We start from the raw sequence: 15245 nt of genomic DNA, 5'->3' as shown, positions 1-15245 counted from the left end.
CACAGGAGATGGAAAAGAAGCAAATGGATGCACGAGGGCATGGAAGTGGTTGGGATGCAGCCAGCTGTGCCTGGGAGGACTGGCCAATGTCACTGCAAGGCCACTGGCTGCTGTGTTTGGSAATTGATGAGGATGAGGGGAGTTCCCTGATGTCTGGAAAAAAGCAACCATCACATCCCCTCCCTCCTCAGGAAGGGCAAAAAGGAGGATCCACATAACTACAGCCTGTCAGCTTGACTTCCCTGGAAAGGTTGTTAGCCAGATCCCTTTGGAAGCCATTTCTCAGAGCATGCAGAACCAGCAGGGGACTGGCAAGTGGCAAAGGGCGAGTTGTGCCTGATGGGATGAGGTAACATTTGGGTTTGGGATTGAGGAAAAAACAGTGGAAGTTAATTTATGTTAATTTTTATCAAAGTTTTCCAAACCAGGACCAGTGGAATGACTTAAATCCTTCAATTCTTTAATCAGGAGGAGACTTAATGGGRCAAGGCCTTACAGCCAGAGCATTCCAGTGCCCTTTCTGAATCCTGTTTAAGATTGCCACTGGATGATTAAATAGCTTTGAAGGAAGTTAACTCCTTATGTTTGGCAAACTTTAAGGTAAAAAGATAAAATGGAAATTTCTTGCAGAGAACACAAAGGAGTTTTAAGTCCCTCAAAAGGAAATTGAGATGTTTATCTACTGTTTTGTTCMAATTAGTCTCAAGAATTGTCAGAACAGCTTAGAATGGGGCTTTTAAAAATGAGGTTCTCAATGTTCTTGCTGTTTGAAGTTTTTCATCACAAGACTTTCTGTGTCATCACACAGCAGTCCCTAACTGCAGTTCCTACAAGACATTATGTTCTCATGAACCTCTAATCTATTTCAGGAAGCTTTAACAGAAGACTTCCATTGCAAAGTGCTATTCATTTAAYATTTTGCTCATAGATCAGCAACTGTATTTTTCTTGGAAATAGTTTCAACTTTAAGGTTTTCTCTGATTTTGGGATCTGAGGGCAGAGAAGGGGGAAGAGGGAAGAAAGATTCCTTTGGTTTTAGTTAAAAAAAATACATTTTTTTTAAAGAACAGCAATTTCTAAGAAAACTGAAAATATTATCCTTGACACAGCAATTTTCCAAATTCCCAGTGCTGCCATGCTGTGCATGCAGGTACTTGGTGCTTACAAGTGGTTGGGAAAATAGGATCCCTGGTATAAAAACATAAATGGGAGCATCGGTAGTTGGCAACTTTCTGAGAGATGCAAATGGAAAATGTTTTCTGACAAAGGAGCTCCTTCCACATGGCTGTCCTAGAAGCAGCTCAGRTTACATTTGCTGGTGCCTGTGTTAAAAATCTTTTAGTGAGTGAGAAATATGGAAAATATTAGTAGAACCTGGTTTATAGTTGAAAGAGATGCTGCCAAGACCAAAATGATGTAAAAAATACTGCCACAGCCAGTACTAACACCTTGGGTTATTGAGACTGATGGCTGCAGTCATGGAGCTCTCCATTTTGCCATCCTCTCTGTTAATTAAAATGTGTGTTGCATTCAGAGCAGGCTATGAAATCAGTCAGTTGTTCATTTTCCCAGTTTTCATCTCTTCCTTTCAGAAGGCTCTGTAGTACAATGGGTCCTTCCTGGGCAGCCAAACACAATAGGAAACACACAGTTAGGAAAAGTCAGCCATCCCTGAATAATACCCATCAGGCAGCTTTCTTAGCTTGTAAGAAAGAAGATCAAGAGGCAATTTGATTATAGTGCTTTTGCAGGGAAACAAAACCAAATGCAGTCTTTTCATCCGGGTGGTGAAAGTCAGAACGAGGACAAATAAAATGAGTTAAATTCAGATGCATCCAGGCATAAAAAGAGGGGTAAGGCACGTGAGGTACAGGTGCTCCCCCTGCCATGATTCTTCCAGTGTGGAGACCCTCGAGGGGAGGCTGGTGCTTGTCTGGAAGTTCTGGTTCAGTCCACCCAGAGTTATTTCTTTGGGTCCAGGTGAAAGCAGCTCAGTGAAACCCTGCAGCCTGCCCCAGGCTCGCTGACCCCACCATCCAGGCTGTCGTTAAACTTAATGGCTCCTGGAGAAGTAATAAGTGCAGGAGTCTTTTCAAACACATTGGAAAGAAATATAAAACTTTTATAAGTAGATGCATTTAAATGCCTGTGGAGTTTGGTCTTTCTGGTTTTAGGTATTGCCAAACYCCTCCTCAGCCAGCCAGCTTGCCTCTGCAGCTGTTTCGTGGGGAAGCTGAGATCCTAGCAGTGCTCTACCTGAAAGGAACACTTTCCACTTTTACATCTTCTGTCCAGGTCCTTAAGGCAGTGTGAAAAGTTGGCTCATTAAGCCATTCATTCATGAGTTCAGGTGAATGAATCCAGGGTTGTCTTGGCACCAGATGGGTATCAGAGCCTGGCACCTTACAGGGTTACTCATTCAGATTTTATGTTGAGGTGATAATTTGGATTGAGTCTTCTGCAGTCTGAGGATGGTTGGACTGGACTGCTCTCAGACACAAGTTTCATTTGGATTTCCCCTTAAGCAAACTTCATGTGCCCTAGTTTCAAACCCTTTTCCCACAACCCTTGTTTCACAAAGAGCTCTCTGAATGTTTTAACTCTCTGGTCACATCTTTATTTCACCACCTCCTCCTCTTCTTCTCCCGTATCTATCAGCAGCTGCTTGGAAACTGCGGATCTTAACACACCGACAAAGGCTTTGTCTCGTTTTTCCCGGTGACTGTATCTTTGTCTTTCCTTGCCTCCCATCCAAAGTAATCTTTTTCCCACCGTTGTTCCCTCTTTTTCACTCGTGTGTGTTAACTTTTCCCTCCTCTGAAYGCATTTATAACGCCGCAGCACCGGGCGCTCGCGTGGTTGTCTCTCRTGTTGCATTCCTCAGGATGCGTCAGAGATGTTTTAAAAACCTTATCTCACCGTTTACAACAGCTCTCTGCTGCTGTTCAATAAATTGCCGGGATAATTGGTTTTCCAGGGTTCACATCTACAGTGTTGTACAGCAGGGATGTAACTGGATCTTTCTCAGCCATTTATCGCTCAGAAACACTTTGGATAAAACACTGAAATAAATGTTTTAGTAGCATGGCGAATTTCAGACAAACCTTCCATTGCAGGTTTCTGCTCCAAGCATTCCCTGCAGGAATCAGTTTTTCGGGCCTGTTGCTGCAGCACTGTTAAATCATTCCAGAGACTCCTGATGGGTTCCTTRGGTTTTGTAGTGCCCAAATCTCAGAGTGGTGAAGTCATCTGGTCCTGGGGTGGCAGAGATTGTTGTTTCACTCAGACASCCTTCACAATGAGTGTGTGTCGTGGTAGCCACAGCTGGCACCATGAGTTGTGGGGCTTGTTGAAAGCTGGAATGTGATAATGGAGCAAGAAGGATGGCAGTGGAGAAAACTGAAAGTGTGCTGGGGGGTTAAAGAGCTCAGCCCAAACACAAGGAGGTGACTGGAGAGCTCTGCAGGATGTGTAAGCATCTGATCATGGGTCAATACGTGAAGAGAGACTACATCCATCTCCCAGAAACCTCCCATCAGTTCAACAAGGGCTTGCTGTGCTGTGCAGTATCCWCACCAAGCCTACTGAGATTTTTTTCCATCTCTTGCCGATTTACAAATATATCCAGTTCAGTCATGGATTCCTTCCCAAATCATGTCCACACCTTCGATTTATTTCACCCTTTCCTTCCTCAAGTCCATCTGAAATAAAGCCACTAAAAAAAATAGACCTCTTTCTTCCTGCCTTCCCTAGAGAAACACTCTCTCAAAAGTCCTCCCTAGGGAGGATCTCTCCACGGCAGAGGAGAGTCTGGTCTGTAGCACCTTGGGATTTTGCTGGATTGGTGATGTGGCTCTTGCACTCTTGCCTAGGTACAGAGGGAAGACGTACAGGGCRACGGTGAAGATCGTGCGGACGTCGGACCAGGTGGCAGATTTCTGCAGGAGGGTCTGTGCCAAGCTGGAGTGCTGCCCCAACCTCTTGAGCCCTGTGCTGGTGGCTGAAGTCTGCCCCGAGAACTGCTCCATTCACACCAAAACCAAGTACAGTGAGTATTGGAGAAATCCCTCTCAGTGCTGGCTGGGAGCCAGAGCAGTGGGAGGTGCTGTAGTGAAGAACAGGAGTTATGAGATTTGTTAATCCTGATTAGGATTCCTCTCATCTAAGAGCAGTTATTTACCCCTGAGGCCACCACAGTTTCCCTTAGAATCTTGTACCAGAGAACTGTCCATCTCAMTCCATCGTAGCACATCTGTTTGAAAGTCATTACTTTTTGGAAGTCTTGACTTCAAAATRAACACATAAAAGGAACCTGCAGTGRGAAGCTGAGATTWAAACTGCTGAGACAGCTTTGTTAGGGGAGGTGAATCCTCTTGGTAAAGAGTTTCTGGCATGGATGGACACCAACACAGGCTAGTACCACAGTGCTGAGGTGCTGGGAGGTTTGGGACACTGACTCTACTCAGGGTGTTTAATATTTAGACATGATCCTGCCTGTTCTGGAAGGCTGATGTCAGTGTGTGTTAGCACTTCTTGTTGTCAGTGTTACCGATATTACTGGCTCTTAAACAGGTCAGAAAAGTGGAAGTGAGTGCTGTTCTTCCACAAAGGTTGCAAAAAGCAGTATGATTGATTTAAGGCAATTCTCTTCTGTTTGGTGCCAGAGTAGAAGGAGGAAAAGGCTTAGGGGGATGCTGAGATYACTGAGGATGGGTTTTTTAGAAGTCTACACCTGCCCTGGATCAACTTGTTGGCCTCTCTCCCTCCAAATCATGCTCAGCTTTGCCYAAACACACATTGTTTAATTCTGKAGTCTTCATTCATCATCAATAAATRTGGAYACATCAGAGSTGTAACACTCTGTGYCAGTCCAACACRACATCTTATATTTATGCTGGACATTTTCAAATCCATTGATTTGGAATAAACAGTTTAAATTTCACCTTGAGTACAGACCTGAACCTGTGGCAAGAAGGAAGCCAAGGTTTTCTTCTTGTGGTGGTGCAAGTTTTTAATGGGCATTGTGYTTCATTTCTCCAGCTTATTATTATGGGAAGAGGAAAAAAATCATTAAGCCACCRATTGGGGAAAACAACAACATGAAAAGTGCCCATGTCAAGCCAGCCAGACGCAGAAAGAGGCGGAAATCCATCTTTGTGCAGAAGAAAAGGAGGTCTTCAGYTGTGGATTCCAATGCTGCAGGCTCTGCAGAGGTTTGTGTTGCCCTGGGATAAATCAGCAAAAACCCCTTTGTGCCTCATTCTGCATTTTCCTTTGGGGGTCTTCTCAGCACACCTGAACACTTCAGTTTCTATTTTGAGCCCTTCCATGATACTCCATTCTCCTATTGTCAGATTGCTTTTATTTTGGCACTTTGGGGATTTTTACCTTGTCCATTTTAGAGGCAGCAAACAGATTTTTTGCTCCCACCTTCACAATGCTTGCTGGCTGACACACTGCTGATATCTGCTTGTTTTCCTTTGCTTGCTTGCAAGCAGGCTGATGAGCCTGTTAGATGCTTTGCACAGCATTTAGCAGAGTGAAGGAGCTCTGTGATCCATGTCTAAGATCTCCAAGTATTGTAATAAATAATAATAGCTCATGAGCCATTGTGGTTTCAAGGAATTTTATTTTTTTTCATTAACTGTTCATGATCTTTTTGGCTCACAGCATCAAGCTTTAGCACACAAGCAAATGCTTTGTGTCCCAAATACAGAATTTGAGGGCTTAGTCTTTCCACTCTGCTGCGTGATACAACRGGGCCTGAGCCTCAGCAAAGATTTGTGTCCAAATTAAACCTGGAACAGACTTTAGTTCTATGTGGGCTGTTTTCTTGGGGCTTTTCCCATGGTAGCAATAACAAAGCTCATGTGTGGTTTCCCTTCCTCACATGAGTGCCAGTGATTGCTGCTTTGTGCAATGTGAAATAAAACTGCTTTACTTAAATTCCCTCTACTTCAGCCAGAGWAGGGAATTTTATTCAGCTTTCAGTTGATTGCCTGCATCTTCACGGTTTGGTCCTCATTTAGGTGAAGTTCTGCTTCATTTCCTTAGATTATACCTGCTTCAAAGGMGCTTAAACTTCTGTTAAGCCTAAATCAACCATTAGCCAAGTTTTTTAACCTTTCAGCCAGTACAATTGCCTTTGTCTAAATTGCTCATTCACTGAAGACCTGAGCATGTGGTTTTGGGTGCCTGCTCACACTTGGATCAGAAATAAGCTGTCAGAGCCATTTGGGCAACTCATTTGTGTATAAAGTTCAAAATGCATAGTTCTCATTAGTTGRTGTGTGCTTGCAAGCTTTTTGTGACAGAAATAACAAGGATCTGGCGTAATACTTTAAATGGATGTTGGGGCTTCACCTCCAGCTTCATCTCCAGTGTGGGGCTGAAAGCAGAGAGATCTGGGTGAAATCCTCTGTCCTGTGGTATGCAGAAATGTGAGCTGAAAGAGTGCTATCTTGAGCTCTAGATATTTATAAATGGCACCAAAATTTCCTTTTTTTCAGGACCAGTAACACCCACGGTAATTTGAAGCAATGTGAARGCTTAAAGTCAAGCCTGTTTTTAAYTTATTTCYTCTCAATCAACCTGAATTTAATTTTATCCTATTAGTATTTTCCATTTCTCCTCTTGCTCATGTGCAGTGTTACAAGTTCTGAAATCCCAGCCCAAGAGAGGAACATTTCATGCCAGATGAGTTATTGCTGCTGACCTTTAGTTAGGAGGAGAAAAAGGATTTTCTGCCACATACTTTTTTTTCTTCTATATTTCGTAACAAACCAAATCGAGGGCTAATCCACTTAGCACTGTAATGAAAACAAGGTAATTCAGTTAAAATAAATGTTACCCCAGACCAGCATGGCCATGGGGATGTGGTTTGACCCCATTGCTGCTGTGTCCATCCCTGGGTGCTGTTTTGTGCAGGAGAGTGAGGACGAGGAGCCGGACGCCGTGGAGGATGAGACGGGCAGCGAGGAGACGAGCTCAGAGCTGCGGGATGACCAGACGGACACGTCCTCGGCCGAGGTGCCATCCAGCAGGCCCCGGAGAGCGGTCACTCTGCGGAGTGGTGCTGAGCTGGACAGAGCTCCGGCCACGGAGAGAGCCCGGCGGAGCCGCAGACCCCAACCCCACTCGTGCAGCGAGGCAGAGAAGGGCACACAAACCAAGGAGGTGAGTGTGTGCCCTTGCATAGCAGCATTCCACCTAAAATTGAYCTTCAGTGCCAAACCTTCCTCTTCTGAACCTGCCCTGCTTCTCCACGTGAGGTAATTTGCTTTTGTTGCCCTGAAAGGCCAGTTTTTAATAATGACACAGACACGGTTAAGGGGATAAAAAGGGTTTTACCTCGGTATTTGGGATCCCAGGTGCACAACTTGATGGCAGAATGCACACCCWTGTACAGCAYGGATACAAGTTTTATAGGTTTCAGGAATTAGCATATCTATCTAGGATTCCCCAATAAGAAACTTCACAAATGCRGTRATGTCCCCCTATTCTAATGAATCCCCCCCAGATGAGGYCAGAGCTCAGTTTACACAAGATGTTCTGGACAGAAGGATTCACCCAAGGCTGGAGCCTCAGGTTTAAGATAGCACAGGGCACACTGACCCCTTCCTGAGGATGTTTGGTCTCTCTGCCCAGCAGAACTCCTAAACTAAGCTGGAATATCAAGCTTCAGGAATTACAAACATGTGGGCTAAGGGGTACAGGTGGATGCATAGAGGGTACAGAAAGCGTAAAAGGAAAAGCAAAAGTCATCAGGCATCACTTTATGAAAGCTTTTCTTCTTTTTCTTTTTTTTTTTTTTTTGTAGGAAATTAAGCCAGAAGAGGAAGAGAAGCTCATCCTGGACAGTAACCCACTGGAGTGGACTGTGACTGATGTTGTGAGGTTTATTAAACTCACTGACTGTGCACCCCTTGCCAAAATATTTCAGGAGCAGGTAGGAGTCCTTTTGTCACTTTTCCCGTTGCGTCTGTGCCTGTTCGTGTAGCAGCACATCCCACCTTGCTGGCTGGGCGTAGGGTTTTGGTACAGAGATCATGACCAGAATTTAGATCCCATCATGCCAAGTAATATATATAGATTTTGGCAAGGCCCAAAAACCTTAGAAACTTGAGTCAGAGCCTTGTCAGATGCTCAGAGAGACCAGAAACTCAGTAGCCATATGAAAGACSCTCGTGGAAAGCAGCAGGTTCAGTCCCTTCATGTCAAGGTCCACGATCCCATTCTGATGTCCCAAAGGTTGGAACTTCAGTGTCAAAACAGATATTGGTTACCTGTGACATACCAGGCTTTCTTCTGGCCACGTAGGTTCCACCTTGTTACAAAATACCAACCTGGGAAGCAGAAAAATGCTTCTTGAAGCCAAAACTGGCTGCCTGAATTTTGCCATTAACATGTAGATGCCACAAGAGTGTAGACACCTAATTCATAACTGCATTCCTCTGAAGATCTGCCAGTCAGGCCCTTGGATGACCCAACTTTAGGAGATGCCAGTCATCTCCCCTYTAAGCAGGGGGTTTTGCAGGAGCAGAAGCCAATGTTCTTTGTCTCAAGCCAGTGTGAATGTGTAAATTTATGTGGGAAGAGCAGCAGCCTGTGCTGAGGGTAAAGGGCAGCCGTAGTTAGGAAGAAGCAAGCGTGGTTARTTAGTCAGTGGTGTGGCCAACAGCTCACTGAACTGTCTCTGGTTCTTCACCATGGATAACTGCAGCTGCTGTGGCTGGGAGGAGGTGGAGGGTGAATCTGGAGCGAGTGAAACTCTCTCCAGGGCAGGATTCTGTGTCACAGCCGGCTCCCGCCATTCGTTAACCAGCCTGGAACAGCACCAGGGCTTGGCAACCAACCCTGTTTCTCCTTGSCCAGAGAGTTTTATAGGGAATTGAATCAAACACAGATGACTGGAGCTTTTCCTTTTGAGGTTCTTGTGCAATGGGCTGTGCCATCCACCTTCAGTGGAGGAAGAACCTGAGCCATGGACAGTCCTGATCAAAGCAGCACTTTGAGTGTCTAAATCCTCCGTGTGTTCAGTGCTGCCTAATCAGGGCTGTCCTGGGGGGTTTGTGTTGTCTCTGAGTTGCTGTGCACAGATTCTGATTCCTCTCTAAGGGGTAAAAAGCAGTTTTGTAGCCTGATCATCTTCYCAGCCCATTAAAGAGTAAAGAGGGCTTGAGCTCTTCATTAAGAAGAGGATCATAAAACTAACACAAGGCCCCAATAAAATTGCTCATCTGGGGTGCTGGTTCATGGAGTTTGGTGCATAGTTATGCCTGAGGGAAAGCCAGAACCTGCAGAGGTCATTTCCAGCCCCACACCATTCTGGGATTCTGGGATTCTGGGAGTAGAGGTTACAAGTGCTTTGGGTGGTCTCAACCCTCTGTCTTGGTCATTCAGCAGCTGAAATGGAACAAGGCAGGTCCTGGATGGASCTGGGACAGGGCATGGAGCAAGGCAGACAAGTTTGCAGAGTAAATTGTGGGCTAGAGGAGGTGGGGAAGGGGTTTCATTTGGCAATGGGACCAGCATCAGTTTCTCCATTCAGCCCCCTCCTCTGTCTCCTGGCGTCTCTCTGCAGTCTCCCCGCTGTTTCAGTTCCTCAGGCATGAAATGGGACTGGTCAGRTCTCTGTGGACTCTGCAGAGTTTCTGTAGTGATCCCTCGTTTCAGCAGCTTGGAGGCTTTTTCCACACTGGGGKTTAAGGTGAGAACCTATGGAGAGACACCAGACAATTTCTGAAAAAAAACATATTGTGTCTCAGGGAAAGGAGGTGGGCAGTGTAAAAGTGGGAGAAAAAAGCAGAGGACAAAAGAACTTAATTTTTAGGGGAAAATTCCCTTCTCATTCCTCCAAACTTGCTTATGCGTTCTGCCCTCCAGAGTCCACAAACAAATCCATCTCCCCTGTGTTTCTTCCCCCAGGACATCGATGGCCAGGCCCTCCTGTTGCTGACACTGCCCACGGTGCAGGAGTGCATGGAGCTGAAGCTGGGTCCAGCCATCAARCTGTGCCACCAGATCGAGCGAGTAAAAGTTGCTTTCTATGCACAATATGCCAACTGACTGCACTTCTCCGTTCCTTCCTGTCCTCCTCCTTGTTCCTCATCCTTTTTTAACTTTTCAACTTGTTCAAGGGGTTTTCTTTCCTTTTTCTTTTCCGAGAACAAGTGGAATTGAAAGCACCGGGAATTAATCTGTAAGGGGGAAGAAAAACAAACGTGAAAGAAAACTAGCAACAAATGGAACTGATTTTTCTGTACTTGTAAAGCACATGGACAGACTGCTGGCTTCTCTCCTCGTGAACCTCTCCAGCCCATTGCTCAGTGGTCCAAGGCCTGTGTGGTTCAGATGGTTTGTCACCACACCAAACCTACCAATGCAGATACATTCCCAAGGAGGAGGGTCAGACATTTCCAGACAGTGATGATTTGCCTAGGACAATTTCTGGATGTGAACATTTATTTTAGACAACTCTGACACTCTTCTTTCATATTGAAATGCAAGTGATYGTTTGTAGCATTACCTGGGGTTTACTACAAATTTGATCTTGGTGATCAATGGGCTTTTTTTTTTTTTCCTCCCGCCTCTCTGGTTTTACAAAAGGAAAAAGTGTTACACCAGGCATACACTGATTGTTCCTGAGTGAATTATGAAAGGGGGCTCAACCCGTGGTCTCTGTGGTATCAGACAAAGTTGCAGTGAACTGACAGGGGTGACACAAGACCTGGTGGGCAGCAGCACATCCTGAGCCACACTGCCTGTGCACAAGAATATCTCTGTGATGGGATCTGTACAATGCTCTGTTCTTGTACCAAAACATCAAAGCTTTCAGAGTCAGGCCCATCCTCTTAAATCCAAGTCAAATTTAAATTTAAAGAYCTGACTTGGAGCCCATATGGTGACAACAGACTGGGATCAGGGAATCCTGCTGACTGCTGTGCTCAGGACAACCTACTGACCAACACCAGGCTGCAGCTGCTGTGTTCTCATTCAGCAGTTCCCTTCTTAAATTCTTTGGAGAAGAGGGGGAACCTTCAGAAATAAATACTCTGGACTACATCCAAATCTTGGCCAGAGGGTGTGTTAAGCAGAAGCATTGACTCTGCCATGCATCACTTGGGAATTCCTAGCTTGTCTTTCAGTGAGGTTCTGGATTTTTCACTGAGGAATGGGATGGTGCAACTGCTGCAGGCTGAGCCAGATCTTGAGACTTCATCAGAAATTTTCTYACATGGGAGATGAGCAGGATTGGATCTGTTCTCAGCTGCTGTGTATTGAATATCTTGTTGAAGTTTTGATCAGTTCAAGGGAGTTTTAGTTGCCTCTGCATCAAATGGTGGTGTTTTGTTCTTCAGAAAYCCAGGAACAGGGTTCTGCAGTGGGGCAGACATTAAAAAATTGGATTTTAGACTGGACTTCCTGCTGACAGAAGCAGTGAATGTATCAGTGCGACTGGTTTGGTAACTGCTTTGGATCCCTCTCAGGGTCCCCTGAAAGTCTTGCTCCTTGTSTCACCACAAAAGACAGAAGGATTTGTGCCCAGAAAAATGGAAGCACAGTTGAGAAAATCAGGGAGGCTGCTTCTCCCAGCTCCTTCTCGCTTCAGCCCAGTCCTGGTGCTACAGCTGTGAGCAGGAGACAGCTCCTGGGAGGATTCTGTCAGGGGAACTGGCGCATGAGGACATTCCCAGGAAGGGAAGCAGAAAGGCTGTTTGCTAARCAGCATCCAGCACTGATCCTTCACTTGCCACATCCATCTTCTTTTACTGTTCTGATGTTCTTGGAGTTTCTGGCCTCTGTGATTTGTCACAGACATTTAATGCCTTCTGGGACACACTGCAAAAATGTCGTTTTTTGTCTCCATCAGCCTTGTAACTGTAGATATTCCTATGGCAGCTAATTCCTCGTGGAGGCACAATCAGAGAGCAGACACACACAGACTCTGAGAGCAGCCAAGCAGGGAATGGGTGAAGCATTGAGCCAAGAATATGGMAATCTTTACTGATTGTTCAGGGAAGTTAAATCATATTTAAAACCCGAAYTATTAAAGAAAACAAAAAAAAGAGTTTTAATTTTATCTGGGCTCGCTCTTTTATTTCCACAGGTTTCTCTCTGCTCACTGTTTGTCTTTCACTTCATTGTTCTTCAGTGTTGCCTCGTTTATGGTTCTCTATCCTTTCAGGGAAGTTGATTACCTGAAATCTTTATGCGAAGGTTACCTTGGGTGGTAAATGTTTTATTCCTTTTTATTCCTTTTATTTATTCCTCCTATTYTGCAGGTTGGGATGAGATATGGGATTGGGGTGCTGTTGTCTGTTGCATTGGTTGCTTTCCACAAAAKCTGGAGCTGAACTTCTTGGGCCATTTCTTACACAAGTGGAGAGTGGGTGGTGTGGAGTTTACCTGGACAATATGCTCAGRTGGAGCAGAGATCAGAAGGAACTAATTACTCCTGCCTGGGCTTCATTTCAGTTCTGGAACATCAGCAAAGCTTTGGAATGTTTTGCTCAAAGGGAATGGTGGAAATCCAGTCTTGCTAGAGTAAAATACCACTTCATTTTGCAATGTAGATGTATAAACCACTGTAAGTTTGAGGGTTTTTTTGGTTCTAAGTTGAATTCAGAGCCGTTGGAGCTTCACAGATACAGTCATGTATCTGTGAAGCCACGTCTTCTGCCTTCCCTGTTGTGAATTTGGCACCCAGTCCTGGAGTTTGCTGTGTTATCAGCTTCAAAAGTCCACTGCTGTGAAGTGCCTGAGCTCATGATTACCCAAGGCCATTTCCAAGGATTTGGGAGCAGCCAAAATCTTGTGTCTGGGCTGTTGTATATTGACCTTCAGCACACTGACACAGACCCCTGTGTTCCCACAGGAGGCTGTGCAGGTGTTACTGGACTCTGTTCAGGCATAGGACCAAAGATGGGCATTTTTGGAATAAAAGCTGGGCTAAAGAGTGTGTGGTGCCTGCCCCTCTCGGTCTGCACTGGGTTCTCCATGGCTTGGCACTCATGAGGCTGAACAGATCCATGGTCAGGTCCCTGCTCCCTCCCCAGCCCTGACCTTGGCACAATCAGCCAATTCCCACTTTGTAGGCCCAAAGCTTCCACCTCTGAAATTGGATTAAATCATTAAATTAGGGAATGTCCATGATTCCCTGGCTGGTTATCCTGCCTTCCTCCTGCTCTCATGGGTGCTCTTGAAGAAAAGTAATCTTTGGTTTCCGGGGTTTTCTTCCTTTTTCAGCTCACCACCACMGCTCCCATCCACCCTCCTGTATTTTAACTCAGTGCCAGGATGACCAACCAACCCCTGGCTTTTCCCTACCTCTCAGAGGCATGAAGGCCTCTCAGCTCTGAGAAGGATTTCAGGGTCTCCAGCTCTTGTGTGTTACCTGTGTCCCATAACCCTTGATAATTTAGTCCTGGAGGGTGTAGAAACCTCCTGAAAATGTTGTGTGCTCTCAGGAAACACCAAAATCTGAGCACACCATGTCCATCTCCTATCTGAGATGGCCTGACCCACACTGCCAGAGGTATTGGGATGCCTGCTGGGATGTACAAAGTTTCCCAGTGGGACACCAAAACTCCTTTTTTTTACTCTGGGCAAGCAGCTAATTTGCCTTAAACTGGAAAGTCACCATTCCTTGGCTTTAACCTTCAGCCTTTTGCAGTCCCAGCTGTGTGGTGTCCCTATCTCAGCCCTTTGGAGACAAACCAGGCAATCCTGTGCTGCCACAATAAACACTTGATCACCTTACAGCTTGCCTTGGTGTTTTCAGGGCACCAAATGGAATTTGGCAGAGCTGCTGTGCTGTCTCAGTGCTCCAGAAGCTCCGTACAATCAGGGCACTTCAGAGATTTTCTGCTTTCCTGGTGCAGTGCATCTGGAAAACAATGAACTCAGAGCATTCCTCTTGTTCCCAAATTCAAGTGCCAAAAGAGAAGAACATGCTGCAACTGAGCACCATTAAAACCAGCTTTATTACACGTGGATAAATGCAGTCCCAAGGGCTCCATTTTGGTGCTAAGATATGTCACGCTGTGTTTTCCATTGCCTGGGATTACAAAGCTGATTCCTTACTCCAGGAAATATTTTSTGTAATCTGCAACATCTTGAACATGAGGATTTGGGTTTTTGCTTGTGACTGTACACTTTAAAACTTGGATACAGTCAACAAATACTCCTTCACCCASAGTCCTGTGAGTTTTGGAGACGTTTTATACAGGATATTTATGTAAAAACTTTCAAAATGTGGATGCATGTATATTTTCCCCTCRGTAATACTCTTCATCACATCAGCTRACCCAGACYTAAATCTGTTACWCAGGATTTGATCCAGAAATAGCTGATGTTAGAGTTAGGGCCCTCAGAGATGTGTGGGCTGTGGGACCAAGTCTTCATCAATTTCTTTCACTTAGAATTCAAAAAGTCTATGCTTAATTAACAGAAAATTTGAATGCCTCCTTCTCATCACAGGCAGAAATGCAGCTGCAATCTGCCAGACTTCACAAGAGAGGGTGTCCTTAGGTGCTCATGAACTCCCAATAAAGGAGCAGAAGCTTTCAATGATCTCATTTATTCTTTGGTACAATACTCCAGCAAGAAGAATAAGTGGTGTTGATGGCTGCTTCTAGAATGTGAGCCAGTCATCAAAGATGGGAATTTGATAGTCCAGCAATGCTTTAAATGTCAGCTGTCCTGCAGGAGAAGAGTGGTTTGCAGTGGTTTGGTGCCATGCACAGGAATTCTCTGGCAGAGGACGCATGAACTGCACAAAGCTGGCTCATGGTTTTAAATACTTGTGGCCTTCCTTTTTTTTAGTCTATTGTGTTAWTTTTTGCAGTGAAAAAGGTAAGTCTTGATGACTGCCAAGGATGTGGGAGAGGGGAGTAGAGGGCTTCAGGAAAGAGAGAGGCCAAAGTTCTRGGCTTGAGGTGTCTTTGTGGAGAGGGACCTCTCACAACACAGCACAGCTGGGATCTGTGAGCATCATTCCTGARAGCTTTTCTTCTTCACAGCAAAGATGGTTTGGGTCCCAGCAGGGGCCAGGTCAGAGGAAGAAAAGCAGCTGGCTATAGACTCAGAGCTACAGTGCTGAAAGGTTCTGATTTTGTTTTCCCAGTGGAGATACAGGATTTCAGCTCAGATGTCTCTAGGCTCCTTGGCTGGATGAGAGGGGAAATCAGTCTTTCTTTCTTGTACCCAACTCCTGTGTATGCTCTGGGTTTTGCGGGCTGAAG

General features: G+C 45.3%; 1 protein-coding gene across 2 annotated transcripts in view; it reads left to right on the top strand.

Annotated features, from left to right (window-relative positions):
- SFMBT2 (Scm like with four mbt domains 2) overlaps positions 1–11269 on the top strand; it is an 87609-nt gene extending 76340 nt beyond the window's left edge. For both annotated transcript variants that reach the window (XM_057376634.1, XM_057376635.1), the window contains 5 exons: positions 3873–4048; positions 5041–5213; positions 6928–7176; positions 7820–7948; positions 9928–11269. In XM_057376634.1, the coding sequence (XP_057232617.1) occupies positions 3873–4048; positions 5041–5213; positions 6928–7176; positions 7820–7948; positions 9928–10068 (868 nt within the window). In that variant the 3' untranslated portion in view covers positions 10069–11269. The remainder of the gene's footprint in view (positions 1–3872; positions 4049–5040; positions 5214–6927; positions 7177–7819; positions 7949–9927) is intronic.
- The last annotated feature ends 3976 nt before the right edge of the window (positions 11270–15245 follow it).

Source organism: Malurus melanocephalus, unplaced genomic scaffold (assembly GCF_030028575.1).
Source record: "Malurus melanocephalus ecotype Western Australia unplaced genomic scaffold, MMel_1.1 scaffold_286, whole genome shotgun sequence".
Classification (NCBI taxonomy): Eukaryota; Metazoa; Chordata; class Aves; order Passeriformes; family Maluridae; genus Malurus; species Malurus melanocephalus.
This window is presented reverse-complemented; position numbering and strand designations above follow the sequence as displayed.